Source organism: Monosiga brevicollis, genomic scaffold, assembly GCF_000002865.3.
Source record: "Monosiga brevicollis MX1 MONBRscaffold_2 genomic scaffold, whole genome shotgun sequence".
NCBI lineage: Eukaryota > Choanoflagellata > Craspedida > Salpingoecidae > Monosiga > Monosiga brevicollis.
Genome location: NW_001865039.1, coordinates 676,900 through 697,157, shown reverse-complemented (window position 1 = coordinate 697,157; position 20,258 = coordinate 676,900). Strand labels below are relative to the sequence as shown.

General features: G+C 54.4%; 5 protein-coding genes across 5 annotated transcripts; 3 read left to right on the top strand and 2 right to left on the bottom strand.

Moving 5' to 3' along the window:
* Positions 1 to 673: 673 nt before the first annotated feature.
* MONBRDRAFT_13974 (uncharacterized protein) lies at positions 674 to 1,696 on the top strand (the record flags this gene model as incomplete). The annotated part of the gene is made up of 1 exon (XM_001742521.1): positions 674 to 1,696. The coding sequence occupies one exon, from the start codon at positions 674 to 676 to the stop codon at positions 1,694 to 1,696; it is 1,023 nt and encodes a 340-aa protein (XP_001742573.1).
* Positions 1,697 to 2,295: 599 nt separating this feature from the next.
* Positions 2,296 to 4,686, bottom strand: MONBRDRAFT_4850 (uncharacterized protein; the record flags this gene model as incomplete). Its single annotated transcript, XM_001742069.1, has 7 exons — positions 2,296 to 2,333; positions 2,587 to 2,758; positions 2,863 to 3,028; positions 3,423 to 3,492; positions 3,600 to 3,793; positions 3,869 to 4,226; positions 4,447 to 4,686. Coding segments are annotated over 7 exons (1,238 nt in total), but the record flags the coding sequence as incomplete, so codon positions are not given.
* Positions 4,687 to 5,497: 811 nt separating this feature from the next.
* Positions 5,498 to 6,446, top strand: MONBRDRAFT_13859 (uncharacterized protein; the record flags this gene model as incomplete). Its single annotated transcript, XM_001742520.1, has 4 exons — positions 5,498 to 5,716; positions 5,855 to 5,905; positions 6,028 to 6,148; positions 6,238 to 6,446. Coding segments are annotated over 4 exons (600 nt in total), but the record flags the coding sequence as incomplete, so codon positions are not given.
* Positions 6,447 to 8,229: 1,783 nt separating this feature from the next.
* MONBRDRAFT_35447 (uncharacterized protein) lies at positions 8,230 to 10,152 on the bottom strand. The gene is made up of 9 exons (XM_001742068.1): positions 10,131 to 10,152; positions 9,998 to 10,048; positions 9,826 to 9,892; positions 9,672 to 9,736; positions 9,295 to 9,560; positions 9,146 to 9,207; positions 8,850 to 9,046; positions 8,645 to 8,707; positions 8,230 to 8,467 (listed from the first exon to the last, which is right to left on the bottom strand). The coding sequence occupies exons 1-9, from the start codon at positions 10,131 to 10,133 to the stop codon at positions 8,393 to 8,395; spliced, it is 849 nt and encodes a 282-aa protein (XP_001742120.1). The 5' UTR covers positions 10,134 to 10,152; the 3' UTR covers positions 8,230 to 8,392.
* A 343-nt stretch (positions 10,153 to 10,495) lies between these two features.
* MONBRDRAFT_21956 (uncharacterized protein) lies at positions 10,496 to 13,932 on the top strand (the record flags this gene model as incomplete). Its single annotated transcript, XM_001742519.1, has 11 exons — positions 10,496 to 10,693; positions 10,966 to 11,116; positions 11,214 to 11,383; positions 11,920 to 11,988; positions 12,240 to 12,356; positions 12,478 to 12,598; positions 12,729 to 12,841; positions 13,214 to 13,340; positions 13,424 to 13,518; positions 13,663 to 13,719; positions 13,804 to 13,932. 11 exons carry the CDS (start codon positions 10,496 to 10,498, stop codon positions 13,930 to 13,932), a joined length of 1,347 nt encoding a protein of 448 aa, XP_001742571.1.
* Between the last annotated feature and the right edge of the window lie 6,326 nt (positions 13,933 to 20,258).

Below are 20,258 nucleotides of genomic sequence, written 5' to 3'. Positions count from 1 at the left end.
ACTGGGATGGGGCCAACCCTGCTAGCTGAAACGCCACAGATGAGCGCACGGGCTCGGGATCTGGCCTTGCTGGAGCACCTACTCTCCGATGCCGGTTTCAATGTCGAAGTCGTGCGAGACGAGCGCGCCATCGAGGCAGTCACTTGGACCAAGCTTCTCATGAATGCGGCCATCAACCCAGTGACGGCCTGGCTCAATCTACGCAATGGGGAAGCTTTGTCGCGACCCGATGCCCTTAAGGCCATGGACGGTACGTGGCGCCTCGTACCTTCTTGGCTAGAGCTGCTGCAAGGTTACAGAATGATCCGCAGTGCGATCTGGCATGGGATCAGAGAAGTTGTGCTAACCAGATGCATGTCCCATGCGATTTAGAGCTTTTAGCTGAAGGGCTGCAAATAGCCCAACGCAAACAAGTCTTGTTGAGCGTGGATGATCCACAAGCCACAATGCGCGAAATTCTGCAGCGGACTGCTCCCAACGTGTCCAGCATGCTGGCCGACGTTCAGCGGGGCGTGGAGACTGAGGTAGATTTTATCAATGGTAAGCGTATGCCTCGCGCCATCCCCCCCTTGCTAGAGCATGCATTCAAGGGTGTGCGCCTGCATTCTTCCATTGGAGTCTCACAAGGGCTCGTCTACTAGGTGCTCTGGTGGCCGAGGCTCAATTGCTGGGCATGGAAGCGCCAGCCAATGCGGCCGCCGTAGCGTGCGTGCATGGCTTGCATCCATGCGTCGCAAACAACAAGAATATAGCAGCAAATGCTTCCAGTAGACCCATCATCTTGACAACCAAGGCCGAGGTCCATGCGCGCACAGCCGCTGCCCGAGTCGGATTTGTCCCTACCATGGGTGCTCTGCACGAGGGGCACCTGGACTTGGTGCGGGCAGCACGGCGCGACCGAGACCAAGGACGCATCGATGCCATTGGCGTGTCGATTTTTGTCAACCCGGCCCAGTTTGCGGCAAATGAAGACTTGGACCGCTACCCACAAAGCCTTGATGCGGACGTTGAGTTGCTGGCCGCCGAGGGTGTCGACTTTGTATTTGCTCCGTCAGCTCGGGAAATGTATCCCCACGGCTTACCCCTCAACACCAAGTTGCACATTTCTGATGCCACCACCAAGCCCGAGGGAGCCTCGCGCCCTCACTTTTTTGACGGTGTAGCGTTGGTGTGCAATAAGCTCTTCAACATTGTGCAGCCCACAATCGTATACTTTGGGGAGAAAGACGCCCAGCAATGTGCCACCATCCAGGGCATGGTTGAGGATTTGGACATTGGTTACCGCGGCCAATTCCTCGAGGTTTGCACCGTCCCTACTCGGCGCGAGGCCGACGGGCTGGCCATGAGCAGCCGAAATCGCAATCTGACCACCAAGGCACGGCAGCAAGCAGTTGTCATTCCTCAGGCGCTCACGGCGGGGCTCACCCGTCTAACAGCCGCGCATCGGGGAGAGTTGCCTCCCATCACCGTTGCTGAACTTGAGGCTACCATCTTGCAGTCTTTGGCCCACGAGCCAGCTTTAACAGTTCATTACGTGGCTGTTACCGACGCACGGCTACGCCCATTTCCCCCGACTGCCATTTTGGACACCAATGTGGCGTACTCAGATCCCATTATCATATCGTGTGCGGGCACGATAGGCAATGTTCGTCTGATTGACAATATGCGTTTCACGGGTGGCCATCCCGGGGCGTAAGCAAGAACGGTTCGTAGGCTCGGCTGTTACTTCAAGTTGATTAGTCTTTCACGGTCTGTGCAATTCAGTCTCATTTCAACACATGTCTCATAAGCAAGCATTTCCTCCAAGGAAGATGGGCGCGGCGGCGGCAACGACCGACGCGCTGGGCCCTCATCTGAGCCGACAGGTCAAGGGTCAAGCCAGGGGCAGAAACCAAATGACAACCAAGGTCAAACCCGCTGCTCAGCAGATTTGGCATGACGCCTCATCTTTACTAACAGTCATCGCTTAAATCAGCCAATTTGCGTTGCATCTAAGGCAAGAGAAAAGAGGGAAAGAGAGCGAGAGAGCGAGAGCGAGTCATACGTGGGTGAGCAAGGCAAGTCAAAAACAACAATAACAATCCCCATGATCAATAAAAAAAAGCCAGAGCCGCCTGGTCAACCACAGGATGGCATGTGACGGGCACCAACCTCCTGCCAGTGTTCAAGATCATCTTGTGACGCGGGGACGTTGCGCCATTGTCGGCTACAAGTGGTGTGGGATGATGCAAGTATACACATGAGCTGGGCCTTTTGAATGCTGGAGAGGGCTAAAAGATGTGTTCGAGAACTCACCAGGCAGAGCCCAGCTCGCCCATCGCGCGAACCATGCCCTAGAACAAACGGATGAGGAAGGGGAAAAGGAGGGTTAAGGTGCCCAACAATCGGATTCATGCTTGGCTGAGAAGGGACCCAGGCTGACAAGCAAACACACACACACACACACACACACACACACACACACACACACACACACACACACACACACACACACACACACACACACACACACACACACATACACACACACACACACACACACACACACACACACACACACAAAATTGGTATGCTGTTGCTGCGCACCTTTGTCGTCTCTTCACCGCACCAAGCAACGGTCAGAGCCGAGGTTTGCGAGGCGTGGGTGGGAAATGGCGCAGCGGTTGCCAAGCTCGTTTGGCACACAGTGGAGATAAATTGTCGGCTGAGCTGCTGGGCACCGAGATAGCGTTGCAACAGCTCTTCTGCTGTTCGTGCCCTGAGACAATATGCCATGACAAATCAACGCCCCGAGAGCAGATGAGGCATGGATTAAGCTTGAAACGGCACACACGTGTCGAGTAAGACTGTTCTTTGACTAACGTGTCTAGCTTGGTAATGTTGGCTTGTGCCTGCAGTTCTGCAGGTGTGGGTTGCAGGGACAGCAGGTTCGCGCCACGCAGGGCAGTGGAAGAGAAGGCGCGTTCAGAGGGCAGCGTGTCAGTATTCGGGGTCTGAAGGTTCAGATTGGGCAGCGTCAGGATATCATCTAGAGCGTTGAAAGTGCGACTGAGCGGCTCGGGCCCGAGTGGTTCGGCCATGGCCACTGCAGCCAGCTTATGCTCTTGGGCCAAGCCCGAGGCAAGGTGGGATAGATTGACCGCACTCCCGTTCAAGCTAATGCGATCGTGATCAGTGCGCGTGAGTGGCTTTTTGCTGCATCGAATTGCGCGACAAAGACCATACGCACCGACACGGTTGAAAGAGGCCATCCATGGTGATGGCCAGCTGTGCGCTGGCCTCAAACACAGCCCTTGCAGGGGTCAGGCTCCAGCGCACATCTACAAAACCAGTTGAGGTACATGTGCAAGGGGAAGGTAAATATTTGAATTAGGAGAGCAATCACCTCCATCCCCTCAACACTGCATTGAGCTTCGCCTTACCAAATTGGCGGAGCAAACTGCGGCAGGGCGAGAGCGGCAAGAGGACATGGCTGAGTTCTCGGAATTCAACCTGTCGAGAAAAGCAAAAAAAACGGAAGGCGGGGCACGTGAAATGCGAGTTCGAGTGATGTGGGGCGACAGGGTACGTTGAATCTATGTTGGGGAGTGCTGTCATACCAGAGCAGCCAAAGTGGCAGCTCGGCGGGTGGCACGACGTTGTAGGGCGACATGACGAGCGGCAACTTGGGCTTCGGGGAGAGTAGCAACATCCACTGGCAGTTCCAGCTCGGCATCTCCCAGTTGAGGGGGCAGACAGGCCAGCGTAGTGACCACCTTTTGCGAATACTCATCTTGCAGGTATTCAAGGACACCTGGCGAAAAAGAGCTCACGTCAGGCAGGCGCGCATGGTGATGAAAAGTGGATGGGGCGCTGGGCAGAGACGCACCTGCTGTCAGCCCACTGAAGCCGTTGCCGCAGTCGGCCAAGACTTGAAACCCTTGTGCAGAGTCGCATTCTTCGAGAAACCATCGGATGTTATCTTCAAAGGCATCGGCATAAGCATGATCCCGCCACAGATGGCTGCCCTCATAAAAATCATCAAAGGGGGTCGATGGATCGGCGTCGTAGACTTCGCGGAGTTCATGCGCTGAGCGAGGGTGAAAGAAGCAGCGGCTGTAGTTGCTCCAAAGCGCAGCCTCCTTGTCAGAGAGGGCGGCAGCCTCGCTGCCGTTCATGGTAGTTTGAAGGCTTGTGTGAAACTGGCTGCTCGGAGGCAAGCTTTGTTGAACCGTCTGCACAGCACCCTGCAAAGCCAGCACCATCATGTGAGCAAGGCTCCTTGTATTGAGCACGACTGAAGAGCAAGGCTACGCTGAGACTTACATTCTGCCACGAGGTCACTGCTTGGCTTGTTGGTGCATAGAGGGCACCAGTCTAGCGGTTGACAGCGGGCGGTGAATGGCCAGCAACTCGGGCAGAGCGCGAACCGACGACAAAGAAATATGGAAGCAGCTTTGCACTTACGCGACCCAGAGAGCCAAAGGCATTCCGTGCGTCAAAGATGAGGGTTCGGGGTGTGAAAGTGGCTTCCCCAGCATCATTCAAGCCTTCGCGGAAGAGAATGTCGGGGTTGAGCTCGTCGAGGGCCTGACGCCTCTTCTCAGGGTCAGGGTTGGCATAGAGTGCCTCTTGCAGATTCCAGAAATGTGTCCCCACATGGTTGGCAAATTGGCCGAGCTGCAGGGTCAAAATCTCACGTGGCATGGCGGCGAATTGGATGGCCGATCCAAATCAATTCCGCCAAAAAAAAAAAAAAAAAGAGAGAGAGAGAGAGAGAGAGAGAGCGAGAGCGCGAGAGAAGAATCGCGAAATTATCAGCATATCAACGCTACTAAAAGAAATTTGTTCGTACACACGTAACTGGTTGAGTGAAGAGAGAAAGAGAAAGAGAAAGAGAAAGAGAAAGAGAGAGAGAGAGCGAGAGAGAGAGAGAGAGAGAGAGAGCTTTTTGACGAGTCACCTCAGTTGTCAGGTTCGGTCGGATGCTGCCTGCCTGTCTGCCTGCCAGTCTGCCTGCCTGCCTGTCTGCGGGGTCTTGGCATCAGCAAGCAGTGGTCGCTACTGGGCGTGGCATTGTAGTGGCCGAGTAGTCAGGATGGGGTGGTGAAGGTCCTTGCTTGTTGGTGGTGGTTGGTTTGCCTTACCTGGCACAGCGTTTCGGCTCACTGTACAGCTTGTTGGATGCAGACATCTGACCAACTCAGGGTGGATCTGCCCGTGCGACAGCTGGACTTGTCTCCGTCTCGGGTTCTGCTTCCTTTCTGCTCCTTCGTGAAGTTGTGTCGTTTCGGCACACTTCAGCCTTCAAGACCACGAACATGTTTGCATCTGCTTCAGGTTCACCCGTGGCTGCCGCCATCGGTATGTTCCCCACCTTTGTTTTGTCCCACTGACCCAGTGACGTTGACAACATGGGACATGCGGGCGGGACTCAAAAGAGTGCAAGTCTGCTGGATATCGCTATGCTCATACCCTGTATTCGGTTGGCAATGTACACTACGAATGATACACTACGGTAGAGCGAGCGGTGTCAGACCAGGGCTCAATTGATGACCTGGTCCTGCACCTCGAGATTTGTGACCAGATCAATGAAACGTCAGCGGCTGCCGAGGATGCTGCCAAGACCCTCAGAAAGAAGTTGGCATCGGGTAAACTTAGCCAGGCCCAAATTCTCAAAGCCCTTGTTGTCCTTGAGACAGCCGTCAAGAATTGCCACAAACGATTCCACCTTCAGGTTCGGACCAACATCACTTGACATGTTACCGCCTTGAAGTCCGAATTGCCGTGTGTGCTCGTTTTGCCGTGCGCTCGTATTGCCGTACCATATGCACCAAGGGCCAGGTCACCACCGTCTTGGCCGTGTGTCTGATAGGTCACCAGCAAGGACTTTGTCAATGTTTTGATGAAAACCTACCACGCTCGGGTCAGTTGAGTTGCCAAACAGGACCGTCGTTTGCTACCTGCCTTGACTTGAGTTGAATGACTTGACTGTGAGTTGAATGACTCTATTTGATGTCATTCCAACACGCGCACCCTTGCATCTAGGGCCAAGCCACCGTGGTCAAGGATAAGATTCTCGAGTTGATTGCCAGTTGGGCGCGGGCATTTCGCAGCGATCCCATGATGTCTGCCGTGGTCAATACCCACCAAGAACTGCTGATTCAAGGTAAGAAGGGTACAGACTGCCGGAGCCACAGACGTGCGGTGCCCTTGCTTTGCAATAACAATCCTAACACATTCTACTCTTGCTTCCAGGCGTCGAGTTTCCTGAAGAGAACCCGGACGAAATGGCCCCGATTGTCACCCCTGGTGTCTCAGTGGCTGCGTCAGAATTGTCCAACTCTCACGCCCAGTCTCAGCAATATTCATCCTCCCTGCCGGGCACAGCAAACTCTTTAACTTCAGATCACGACATCATGGGCGACGAAGAGTTGGCGCGTCAATTGGTCCGTCAAAACTTTTGACTCGCAGGCTGTCAGCTTTGTGCGCGTTCTTGGGTCGGGATTCTCATTTTTTCCATAGGGGTTTCGTTTCCACCCGTTTATTTTGAGCGAATCACCGCAATCCACTCAAAATGCCCAACTGCTTGGCCCGCTGTGCCACGCATTTCCTCATCTCTTAATTATAGGCGGCCCAGTTTGAGCGCGAGGCCGGTGTGAGCCAGAGCACATCTAGTCCCCCCACGGGTCCCGAGTACATGATGCAGCGGCAGCCCGTCCAAGTGACCCCTGGGCAACGCATCTTTGCTTCTCCAGAACAAATAAGCAAACTTCGCGGTTGGTGTATCTGTACTCATCTGGCTGGGTATCTGTACTCATCTGGCTGGGACTCCATTCTTTCCCAACCCCTCAACTCATGTGTCACGGGCGGCTGGTTCATTCTGTCCTTTTGCTCAGAGGATCTTCAAGTGGTTGGCAACAACGCGGAGATGTTAACAGAGATGCTTCAAGCCCTGGGCGAGCACGACCGCGTTGCTGGCTCGGACGTCATTGCCGACCTCCACCAAGCGTGTAAAGAGATGCAACAACGCCTCATGTTGTTGACTGAGCAAGTCGGCAATGAAGATCTTCTCAGGTGAAATTATCCTATGGTTACGCGTAAAACTGGGTGGGCAGCGAGGATGGCCACCTTTATTTTTCAAATCTTTATCAAGACGATGGTAAATGCTGTTTTTTTTCGTCCGATTGAGATTCACTTGTGGCCATGCTCTTGTACTTGGATATGAATAGTGAAGTTTTGACGGCAGCTGATAAGATCAGCACCGCCCTCACATTCTATGATGAATGCGTGCAGCGTGAAGCTCGGCTTGCTGCTCAGGCGCAGCCCGCTGCAGGTGGGGCATGGCTGCAGCATTTGAGAGCCATCAGACAACAGTCGCCAATCCTTGAGGCAGTCACCTGCTCATGTGCCCCCCCCCTCCTTTTTTTTCTGCGCTTCCCCTTCGCATAGCTTCATCAGCTGGCGCTGGCCTTTCTTCATCTGGATATGATATGGGGGGTTAGAGCGTGTGATGCAGAGCTTGCTTCTGGCGTGAACTGTCTTTATGTATAGGGCCAAACCCACTCTGATTGCGTTTATTGATTTTGCGTCTATGTTTGTCCTTTTGTTTTTTTGTAGATGCCGAACCTAGGGCGGCACCGTTGCTCAACCTTATGGATGCACCCGTGGGCGATTCGAGTACTGATTATGCGGATGATCCGTTTGACCCCTCACCAGGTGGTGCGGGAATGGCAGCAAACTCAGAGTCCGGAGGGCGTGCAGGCCCACCCACACGAGCCCCGCCTCAGCCAACTGCAGCCTCCGGGCCACCCACCAGGGCCCCTCCTGTGGTGGCGCATTCGTATCGTATTTCAGAGTCGGTATGTGGCTATTGTCCGAGGGATCGAATCAGACTCTTTTTTCAAAACATTCTCATCTCTGGTCATGGTTGGCAGTCCTACATGGATGAGCCTGCACAGATGGAAGAGTCCTCCAGCTTGTTCACGTCTGGATCGGCAGCTGCACCCGTGGAGACAGACCTTCTTATTGATTTGGTTTGTCCGGAAAACAAAACAAAAACAAAAACTGAAAACGCCTCTGCCACCTGCGCGTTTGTCTGTGTACTCACGGCCATACACGACCTGCGATTTCAGGGTGCGCCTGCCAGCTCGCCGGCTCGATCAACACACACGCCGGCTTCCCAACCTTCTGCGTCACGCCAAGCTCAGGTCTGTTGGTCTGTCTACTTTGAAGAGGCGTCTGTTTTTTCAAGCATGAATTTGCAACATTAAACAAACGCAAACGAAAAGGGTTTCTAATATTTTGGCTGTTGGGCTTGGTTTTAGCTTGAATCTGCCAACGACGATTTTTTTGGCCTATAACGCCTGTGCCATCCAATTTATATTCGGATGCATCCATCCATTGGTGCGCCTCAGTTGTCCGATCGGCACTCCTGGAGCGTAGCCTGGAGCTGGACTGTAAAGTCGCGGAGCAGGTGAAAGGGAGTCTGCATTGAAGGGATCAACAGGTGCAGGTAAATCCAGGCACCAAGGTGAGAGGTGTGCAAGCGTTTCCACACGGCAGGAAGAATAAGAAACGCGACAATCGTAAAAAAGCGTGATAACAGAAGGACAGTGACAATCATTGAAAAAATGCCAGGCAGGTTCACACGGCTCCGCCGTACCTGCTGATGAAAGTCAAAGGTCAGACGGCGACGTCCACCCAGGATCCAGTTCGTGGCAACCAGCTGCACAGCAGAGATATGCATCGAGGGAGCAAAATGAGATAACATACACGCACGCACACACATACACCCACACCAGTGCCTTCCGGGGCATCAAGGGCAGACACGTCAGCTCGTGCCGGCGCGGTAGAGCAGTCACACGGACCTCAATGAACTGGCTGTTGCGCGCGCTGGAGATGGGTTGGCCGTCTTGCGACCATGCCTTGAGACAGCAGCATGGCAGGCAGCCGAAGCAGGGCGGCGGCGAGGAGCGCACGATCAGATCGGTCGACGTGCCCACGTCAACGTTCAGACGCAAAAAGTAGACATCCTTCAGTTCCAAAGGCCAAAAGTGGCGCACGTCTATCAGGCACGTTGGCAAGGTTCCGTGTGAGCACTGTTACTGTCCAGAAATCAGGAAAAGATGCCTGGTGGTTGTGTGGCCTCGCCAGTGTGACCAACCTTGAACAGATGAACGAATGGCATAGGAGTGTGGGGATTTGCCTTCACCCACGGCAATGACCCTGCGAAGATCGATTGCCAAGGGTGAGTTGCGTGACCAATGCCAGTGACACTGTAGGAACACTGACCGGCCGGTTTGATGAACTCACGTGTTTTGCTCCACGAGCGAGCAGGAGAGGAACAGCAGACGCTTGTTGGTCAGCAGCACCTTTCCGGGTGGCAGGCTTTGGGCTGGCTCCTCGGGGCGCTCTGGGTTGACAATGCGAACTTCTTCATAATCGAGAAAGTATTCCGTGGTGGGTTTCTCCCCCTCGTAAAATAGGCCGGCGAGGAACTGATTGTGGTTGATTTGTTGCAGCAAGGTGTGGTGGCTGCTCTTGGCACTGGCTCGAGCGCTTTCACTGGCTGACAGAATCTAGGTAAAAAGACGACCATGCATGGTGTGAGAGACTGTTGACACGTTGGCAATGAAAGACCACCCGTCCTTTCAATCGACATGCAAAGAGCTGGGGCCGAAATGCCTTACCGCAGCACTGGCGGCACGGTGGCTCTTGTGGGTGCGGGGGAGCGCATCAAAAGTCTCGCGGGATTCTATGCACCGAATGAGCAGGCAAATGATGTGGTTAGGGCTGTGGCAGTAGGGTTGGAATGGCAGCGGGCATCGGCGCTCAAAAACATACCCAGGGTGGTGAAATCATTGCCTGTGAAGGGCATGCGAGAGGAGGTGACGGCCATGGGCTGACAATTCTAGGGGATGGGTCAAGCGTTCTCGTGTCAGCCAAGTTTGGTGCGACTGGGATCAGATCGCACCACCAAGCGTTGTGCATGCATCAAAAGCACGAGGGTACTGACGATCGCGCTGTCGCTGCTCGACAGGAGAGATTTTTGATCGTTATGTTGAGCCTAGTTGATACAGGCATTGAGATTTGATGAGAGGACTCGATGGCGCGCGAACTTGCCACATCCATACGAGCTTGCGACGCACCATGTTTTGCGGTGCACACGAAAGGGCTTCACCGGAAGAAAAATGCGCTTCGAGAGTTGATCCCTCTCGCAAACCATCTTGCTTCCTTTCTTATGAGGTGGTGGTGAGCGCATGCCGTCGCGGCGGAGGGACGACAGCTTGCTCCATGGCGGACTGAGACAAGCAACACGATCAATCATGCTGTTGTGGATTTGATCGATCAGTCCGACCTGAAAATCACCGACATTTTGTGCTAGCAAGCACATCTTTCAGACACAACAGAAGTTTGGGGTGTTTGTCATCAAAAATGAGCAAAAATTATGTGGAAAGGGTGACATTGTAAAAAGCAGGTGTTGCCTTTTGCTGTTGGAGGTCAACCGCCAAAGATGGAGATGCTGGCCCTGCTGCTGCCGAGTGATGGCAGCGCTTGGACGATCACGGTCCAGCCCGTGGGAGTGTACGCCCTTGGTTCCACGGCTGTGGCTTGTGTGGGGCTGAAGTATTTGATTGACTGGTACAAACGCTCGCAGCATCGTGATGCGGCTGCCAAGCTCGGTCATCATGCCAAAACATTACGTGAACAGGTCTGCGCGACACTGCAACACCGCCCCGGCAACACCGCCCCTGCTTTTTCGGCTGCAACTGGGCGCCTTGGGCTTGCTTTCTCCCGGATCATCATCAGCCAAGCATGCCACAAGAAGAGCATACTTCTTTTGAAGGCTGCTTGATTTTGATTACAGCTCCCTCAGGGACACGGGGCCCAACCTGTCGCAGCTGATCTTTTGCGTTTCGCACGTGCTCACGCAATCCTCCCCCCCTGCTTCATTCTTGCGTGCGGGTGTCTTGGTGCTGGCAGCGACTTGATGAGCTGGAACTGGATGCGCGCCTGGAAAACATGATCGACTTGAGCACTGTCGCTGCCACTCGTGAAGCTCTTAGCAAGTATGGGCCTGAGGTGGTGTGCCGCCGCGCGCTGCTCAATTGCCTGCGGGACCCTCACAATGCCGGTGAGCGAGGCGTTTGCGCAGCCTCAATCAGACCCAGGGGCGATTTATGATAACATATTGATAATTGTGAGGGCTGACACCCCCTGTCGCTTCGTAGTCTGTGAGATTGTGCCATCCATCGAGGGCAAGGCCAAGGACAGCCGGGGTGACCTGGCAGGCGTGCCCTTTACCGTCAAGGAATGTTTGCACATCGAGGGCCTACACTGCACCTTTGGCGATGCCAAGCGTACCGAGTCCATCATGACCGGCACTTCGCTCGTTGTTCGGGTGCGTTTGGGATCCCACCCTCGGCATTATTGGGACGCGCTTGGTTTTGGATCTGAGTTCCTCGTAGAATCGTTTTGAGGCTGCTGGCTCAAGGTGCTGCGTATCAAACACGATTTTCAAATAGTCCTTGATGCGCGCCGGCGCCATTCCAGTCGTGACCACCAACTTGCCACAAACCATGATGACGTTTGAGTGCAGCAACCCGATTTATGGTTAGGCGGCTCGTACCACCCATTGGGTTTTCTTTGGGCCGCCCAGCAATATATCTCATCGACGTGCCTGCGTGTGTCCCCAAAGGCGAAAGCAACAATCCTCGTGCCCCGGGCCGAACCTGTGGCGGTTCTTCGGGCGGCGAGGCTGTCTTGCATGCCGTCGGTGCCGTCCCCTTTGGTGTTGGTACTGACATTGGCGGTCAGTTTTGTTATCTCTGCACTCGCGGTCGCTGCCATCTGACAGCCCAAACTCCAAAGCCTTCTGGCAATCACTTTGTCTTTGATCATCTCACCAACGCCACTATGGGTCCACGTGGCTGACAGGCTCGCTGCGGATTCCTGCACATTGCTGTGGCACGGTTGGCTTCAAACCTACGCGTTACCGTTTCTCTCGTACGTTGAACGCTGCCAACAGTTTAGCTGCGTCAGCTGTCAGCCCGTCTCAGATTGTGGCAAGAGAGCCTGAGCAGCATGCAGCATGCTCACGTCAAGTGAATCATACACAGGCAACCATGCCTCATCAGCCATCCGTGGTCAAAAGGCAATCACGTCCACGGTGCGAAGACTCCCTCTCAGCGCTTCTTTTCAGCTCCCTACAGGCGCCTCTCCCGTGCTTGCTGTGTTGACAAACCTTTTTGCTGTAGCCGGGCCCCATGGCTCCAACTGTCGAGGGTTGTGTCACCTGCTTTCGCGCCGTCGTCAATGATTGGCCCTGGGCTATTCGTGAAGATCCCAGCCTTCTGCCGCTGTCCTTTGATGAGGTGTGTGACGCGTATTCAACAACGCCATCAGAGTGATCCGCCAGAGTGATCCGCCAGAGCCTCATGTGGGCATGGCATCTCCCCACTCTTTTCCACTGCCTCCTATGCTCGTCGTTTTCAGGCTGCCTACACTAGCACCAACCGTCTGCGCCTCGGCGTTTTGGTAGACAACGACTTTTTCGATGTGACCCCGGCCTGCCGTCGTGCTGTTGACGAGGCCGTGGCAGCTGCTAAAGCGCTTGGTCAGCCGATGAGATCCCACTGACACCTGCATCCACCTGACTGCAGCTCTTGCGTTCTCATGTTGTCTACTTTTGCTCATGTCGCTTCTTCGTGCGCTCGCAAACTGGTCGGCACAACTTGACATACTAGGCCATGAGGTCGTGCCTATGCCCGGGCACCTTGTGAGCAAGATTGCCATTCTTTTCTACGCGCTCGTCTCAGCAGATGGAGGCCATCAAACTCTTGAGTTGCTTCGTCATCAGGTTGGCCTAGGCTTGGGGGGGTGGGGGGGGGAAGAAGGCGCTGTTTTCGTCCCCAGTCTGCTGCGTGCATCTGGCTTGGGAGCAGCTGCTATCCATTCGAGCTCCTTCCCGAGAAGAATCTAATCGCGTTTTCGGTTCAGGATGTGGACTCGCGCATCCAAGCCATTGTTCGCTTGGTGTCTTTACCCCAATGGCTGCATTCATTGGCCAAGTGGCTTCCCACCTCACGTGTTACTTCCATCATGGCGGTGACGGGAAACAAGACGGTATGGTGTCGGCAAGCTAGTTTAATTTGTGCCTGAGCACCTGCACGCGCGCGCGAGCATGTGTGTGTGTGCGTGTGCGTGTCTCATGGCACGCGTCTTGTGGCAGGTATCAGAGGCGTGGCATTTGGCGGCAGATGCAGACGAAGTTCACGCCGAGTTTATGGCGTTGTGGCACAGTCTTAACCTCGATGGTCTCATCACCCCAGCCTCGGTCATGCCCCCTCCGAAACAAGGTTCGTCGCAGCCATTGTGCAAAGATTCGTGCACGGTGTGGCCTATGCTCACTTCCGACTCACCCTGGGCATTTGGGCCATAGGAACCTGCTCAGACTTGACTCCCGGCTGCTGGCCAACCTTCATTTTCAACCTGCTCGACATGCCAGCCGGCATCATTCCGGCAACGCGTGTGACGGTGCGTCGCTGCCCAGTCAACCACACCATCGTTACGCGGCACAGCCATGTCTGCCATGTTTAATTGGGGGCGCTGACATAACTGACCACCGCTCACTACCTGCGTTGTGTCCTGGGACTCCCTTTGTCGCTCTTCCTGGCCTAGGCCGAAGACGATCGCGCTCTTCGTGAGCGCGATATCATTGACCGATTTGATCGCATCGTACGTTTGATTTGAATATCATCAGCACCCCTGTGGTCTACAAGCTTTCACTGCATGCTGCGCTTTCCTTGTTCCCAAATGTAGCTTGTGGACTCGTGTGCCGACAGCGAGGGGAGTCCCGTGGGTGTGCAGGTTGTCACCCCACGCTTTCAAGATGAACTCTGCTTCCGCATCATGGGTGAATTGGAGAGTAAGCTCAAGCCTAATGCATAGACCGGCTTGATCGTTTGGGCTGTCATTTGTCGTTTGAATATCAGTTTGATTGATGCTGCACCATGGAGCTGTTGCATCAGTCAGCCTACGGATTGAGGGGGTTTCTCCCCATAAATGGCGCACCAAGAACCGCCCACTTTTGTTCGCAATCTGAAAGTACAACTTTATATCCGGATGTGTTATCATTTCTTAAGTCGGGGTGGTGTACGCGTTTCGAAATCGCATGGCTTTACGTCGCTTTTTTGGGGGTCGAGGTCGCGTGCTTCGAAAAGCAGTCGCTGTTGACTACATGGGTGCATTATCCTTGGCCGCCTTGCGGCGGAACGGCGGCGTATTGCAGTTGACCGAGTCGCTCAAGACCTGTTGGGGAGTCTGCGAGAAGGTGATGGCGGCGGTTCAATCTTGGAGTTAGATGTCGCAGGTGGGCATGCATCCGAGAAGAATTGTGGCACGTCTCGATGCTCCTTGTCCAAAGCTGCCAGGATCGACCAAATGGAAATAAACATACCTTGGACCATTCTTGCGTCACCCGGTAGGGTGTGCCGTCCAGCTGATATTTTTGCCTGTCAGTAGATCAAGTTATGGAGCAAAATGAGCACTTGCTGCCAAGCAAGCGTTCTCAAGCGAGATGGGTTGGATGACAGACTTGAGGAACTCGCGGTCGCTGGCTGACGCAAACAGATTGAGCGAAGCGCTCAGGAGAGTAGCGTGCACTTGGTGGGACAGCGAGGCGAAAAACTGCTCGTAAACAAAAACCACGTTGCGCTGCATTTCATCCACTTGTTCTGGGGTCAACCGCCGCAAGATATCGGGGACCTGCATGTACTCGTGAAATATGACATGAGGACGGACATGCGTGCCCCCCGGACGGCTGACCTGCGAGCGACGTGCGTGCAATGGCACGGGCTCTTGCGTACCTCCAAAAGACGGTGTTCAGGCACGCGCACACTAAACTGACTCCAGTCAAGAAGATCCTCATATGGCTGTGCCAGGTCCAGAGCATGTCATGTCAGTCATATTGGCAGTGGTGCAGTGAAGTGCCCTTATCATCGACGCGTTGCTCCCCACCACCCAGCAATCAACCAACCAGCACGTAGTGGTCCACCACAATTACGGGGATGGCGCCGGCCGCCATAATCTGCGACGCACATGAACCAACGGGCATGGTCAAAATCAACCGCCGCCTCTTCCTTGTCAAGAGTGTAGAGTCAAGCACACCAGTGAGTTTCAATTGAGAGTCGCATCCTGGCGTGTCTTACCTCTGTCAATCGAAAGCTATGGTAGCCAAAGCCCTCCACAATCAGACCAAACTTGGTGTTTAGGGCGAGGTCGGTGTAGGTATACTTGTTGAACACCGCTTCGGCTTGGCGGCAGTGTTCATCCTTCTGCTCCAGAGGCACCGGGTTTGGCATGAGGGTTGTCCGTGTCGGTGCCAAGCTGCGAGCCCAGACGTACCGTGTTCTCGTCAAACCAGCGACACGCGCACGGGACCAGCACGTCATGGTCGTTGTGAATCTTGGGCAAGTGGTTACGCATGGCATCGGATCGCGGTGATTTGGTGCCTCTACAAAGGAGTTGTCATAACGGACATGAGCTGGTTTTCTGGACGTTGCAGTTCACAGGCTTGTCAAAACGAACCGAAACGTCAAAAGGTAGTTTCGCTGAGCAGCCGGGACGCGCCGTTGCTCAACGGTAAAGTCCACCATGCCAAACAAGGGCATCGAGACATCCAGGCCGGGTCGGTAGTGAAACTCGGATAAACCAGCCTATGTGAGATTGCAGTCCACTTCTTGAGCTCTAGCAATGCAGAGGCGCGTCGTGTGGCATACAACACAATGCAAGTGTGTGGAAGTTAAATGCACCAACCTTGGCAACGATCGCATGTCCAGGGGACCAGGGCAAGCAGGGGGCATCCGAAAACTCGAAGAGAACGTGGTTCCGACCGCCATTCCAGTAAGGCAAGCTGACATGACACCCCCACCCACGTCAATGAGTGCGCAATGTCAAAGACTCAGAGTGTCTTTTGATTGGGACAGACAGCAGGGCATACGCTTCAAGAGCTTGTTCAATCCGAAGCGAATTGGGGTGTTTATCTTCAATCTTGTTCTCGTAGGCTGCATACATGCAACCTGAAGACAGAGGACAGTCAGGGCGTCAGGGCGATGACGGAGGTGTCTTGGGCACTGTTGAGTCTAGTTGTGTGTGGCACTTCTGCCATTGGACTATTGGTAAGCCAGGCCAGAGGATGCGCACAGACTTACTTTCACACCAGCAGGATACATCTACCGCCGGTACAAAAAGGCACGCTTCATCTGGGTTACTGGTATAATAGCGACTCGCCTTGATAGCTTTGCTGCACACCGTCAAAGTGAAATCCATCCATGGCAATCATCACGTACACGAGGCACGCGTGGTGGGTCATCAGAGGGCTTTTACATTTAGGGCCAGCAAGAGCAGAAGCCGCCTCTCGCAGGAGGAGAGGCGGCTTTGCGCGCGCACAGACCTACCGTACGGCCTCATACACATTGGACATGTGCTCTTGCTGCTCCTGACTGGCTGGGTACACGTACACCTAGGTGTCGGAAGGTCATGTCAACGGCAATGGGCAGAGCCACAGAGACCGAAAAACATGGAAAAGGCAAATGCCTACACTCACCTTAAATTCTTCGCAGCGGCGGTTAGGATCGATGGAAGCGGCAGCGGCGGTTCGAAGATTGGGCGTGCCGTCAGACTCGCGGTAGTGGAGTGGCAGAGCTGGACAGTGCGTGCTAATACATGCAAAAGCCACATACACACACAAGCGCGCACACCCAAGAATCATGCCAAAGTCGGGAGCCAAACTACGAGGGCAGGAGACGGTTATTGGCTTGAATCGGATGATGGTATGGCGTGACACACCGGTATTCTTGAACTTCGTAGATTTGCTGCTCGAGGCGGTGCCATGTCATGTTGGGGTGGTTCTTAATCTGTTCTTTGAGCACCTATCAAGCGTTTGAGTGTCCAACTCGGTCGCTGAGAAAACACGCAGGCTATACAACGGAGAGCAAGCGAAAAGGAATAACTTGGCTTGCTGTTGCCCTGTCTCCTCTGCTGATGATTTCCCTCCCGCCGTGATCTTGCATTTGAGCGTACGTGCAGTTTGGGCATGAGACCATACTCCTTGATAAAGTTTCTGGCGAAGCGGAATGGAAGCCACAAGTGAGTGAACGCTGCCCGGCCCTTTAACAAGCACCGGAGTGACAATCACCGTTGGCCAACACAAAGACACGCGCCCAGCAAGGGCGCCCTACCGCTCCGAGTCCATTGTGGGGTTGGGGTTGTGGTCCTCACAACGTGCATTAACGGCGCTCTCTCGTTCTTGGAGTTTCTGGTGTCAGCAAGCCAAGTGAAGGTGGATGAGTGAGAAGTGTTGGTCCCGGTATCTGCACAGGAGAGAGGGCAAACCTTCTGCTTTTCCAAGGCAGCTTTTGCTTCGAACATCTCCTGCTTTTCGCCATCGGATAAATGTCCCGTTTGCTGCAGAAGCTCCAGCAGGGGTGTCTTATCCCAGCCGTTGGCATGGATGATGCACGGCTGCGTTTGAGTAGCCGAATTGTAGATGCGATTACCTTGAGCCACCACCTCGGCTCGGGCTCGGCCTGAGGTTTGCAGTCAGGACCAGAGGCGGCATCAACGTGCGCGTGTGGCGGCGTTGCCGTTTCTTACGCATTCCTATTCCGCTCCCCACTCAAAGACCGCTTCCCGTTTCTCAAACGACAACACGCCAGCAGACGAGAAGACTGACCAAACAAGGTCTGAAAGATGACCGCTTGATGATCAATACGTAGCGCATTATTGTCCAGCGCCACGGCCTGTCCAGAAATGAGCGTGGTCCGAAGCAAATGGATGAGGGCGGGGTATGTGCTGCATGAGTGAGGTGGAAAGGGCTTGGCAAGCAAGCGTGCATATTGATCTCACCTTGATCAGTTCGCCCTGATCATCACAGCAGTTGGACTTGTGCTGGATGGATAGAACTTCACTGTACAGGTGTAGGATGTACCCCAGGTAGCCTGAGAAGAGTCATGGACCACACATGACAGACGCGTAAATCAGATGATTCGGTCATGTTCAGCTCGCAGCGGGATGCACCTCCCACGACTTGTGACCATTCATAGCCCGGTCGTACCGATGTAGCCGCCACTATTGAGATATGGGTAATGGCCAGTGGTGCTGCTGGACGGCATCTCCTTGGCCAGGTACGGATATGGCCAAATATTGACCTGGATAACAGAGTTGTGAGATCCATGCTCCACTTAAGTACGAGCATCTCGGCAAAGCCCCCCCTACAAAGGGGAGGAGCAGAAAGAAGAGTACCTCGGCGCTCACGACCATGGGATGCCCAAACTCGCGAAACTTGGTCACAATCTCGTCCATTTGTGCAAAGATGTAGCTAGAAGAAGATGCAAAGCCAAGATGATGAAACAAAAGAAGAAGCTCGCGCCGGCGGAATGATGGGCAAAAGCTTGGGCAAATTGACTCCACATCAGAGTTGGATGATGTGGGCCTGTCCGCACTCCTGACCTATCGAAGCTGTCCGTGAACAAGACAATGTCGTAGTCATCCTGCTTCTCGAGTAAGGTTTGACGCATTCGCTTGAGCTTCCAGCCATAGCCTGCAGAAGGATGGCGGATAGCAGCAAGAGTTGTGGCCCCTCAGAAGACACCGCACCAATTCCCTTGGGCCCGAGCATACACGTATGTTTCCCCAAAATTCTCGCCAGGTGTGCACCGGCCACCCACCCTGAAAAAATTCACCAGCTCCGGCCACGTAGAGATCGTAGCCAATCTCTCGGACACTCTTTTCGGTGAGATCAATAAAAGGCTCTCGATGCGTAGCCACCTGATTTCATGGCGGCACGTACAGGTAGATGGTGAGTCAAAACAAATCATATGTCGTCTTGCTGCAGTCGCAGCCAAGAAGTCAGGTCGCCCTCCTATACAATGCGGCAACCTACCGTCATGACCAGAACACGGGGCTTGGCCCGTCCATCATCCCAATAGTCTGGGCTTTGCTTGCTCGCTCCATCAGTGCGGTCGCCTACACCTTGCAAGCATTAGAGGCAAAAACGGAATGCTATGCAAAGGCCCATCCTAGAGGTAGATGGCACCCACAGCCAGAGGTTTATTTGGCGTACCGGGCCAGGTGCGGCGATACTCGATTGGGTCGTAGATGCTCTTGAACGATTGGGTAGCAGCTGAGCCTTGACCAAAGTTGGTGTCTGAAAACCCCGGCCCATGGGCTGGCTGAAATTGACCAGGTAGCCGCGCAGGCCGAGCATCACGGCTGCCTCTGGTCGGAATCATCGGACGCTCCGGTGGAGCAGTGGGCTGTGTACCTGGCCGAGCAATACATTGGCACGCCTAAGTTGTCGACGTTCGGTCAAGATGTGAGAGTGGCATTGACCAGGGCGAGGAGTTTAAGCAGCGCAGCGCCCGTAGGCTGACTTTGCGTGACCAGGAGACACGGGCTACAAGGGGCGCTGGCCGCGACGTATGTGCCTCTGAAAGAGAACCAAGCAATATTGGATTGTACCTACCTCACAGCTGACATGAAAGCCCTCGACCAGAACGCCTGGTTGGTTTTTGTGGGCGCCGCGGGCACAATGCGAGCCTGTACAGGTGGGGCGTGCCGTGGGACACTATGCACGCGCAACCCCAAGTGAACAGCGTAGGTTTGGCGAGGTGAAGGGCGAGTAGGGGGAGAGAGACATAGCCATCGAGTGCGCAAGGCCGGCAGAGCAAACACACCATGCAGTGGGAGGCCCCGCTTGGGACGGCGCCGGCTGCGGTACAAATGTCAGTATTGCCATCCACGGGAAGGCCCAGCGCCACCCTTGAGACCAACAGGCAGGTCAGAAGAAGCAGGCTGGTCGGCCGCAGGAGTTGGAATTCGAGCCGCGGCTCTTGTCCACGGGCCGCTTTGCTTGCCATTGTCTTGGCAGGTCCTGCTGCTGATCGATTGCCACGACTCATCAGCTGGATAGAGTTCAAAAACTTCCCCTTGCTTGTCTTGCCTACAGCCTGGCGCAGCGTGGCGAGCCAATGGCAGTGCAGCCACAAAACCCTTGGTCGATGGCTGTGCGCTGCCGCAATGCCGGTACGCCCTGTGAGTTCCAGCAAGAAAACGAATGGCCGCTCGCCCTGACGTGCATCGTCGCCAACTGCCAGCCTGCACTCTATTCTGGCATTGTGCATGCATGCAAAGCTCGATGTCCGCTGGCCAACTACCTCGCATAACCATGACTCTCGTTCGAGGGCAATCACGATTTTGGGTTTTGACGATTTCTT

Bases quoted from the DNA above. Each gene is read 5' to 3' on its own strand.
- MONBRDRAFT_35447 (XM_001742068.1), bottom strand. The intron at 9,893-9,997 runs GTCAGTACCCTC...CCCATCCCCTAG, and splicing joins CGAGCAGCGACAGCGCGATC to AATTGTCAGCCCATGGCCGT. The intron at 9,561-9,671 runs GTAAGGCATTTC...CTTTTTACCTAG, and splicing joins ACCGTGCCGCCAGTGCTGCG to ATTCTGTCAGCCAGTGAAAG.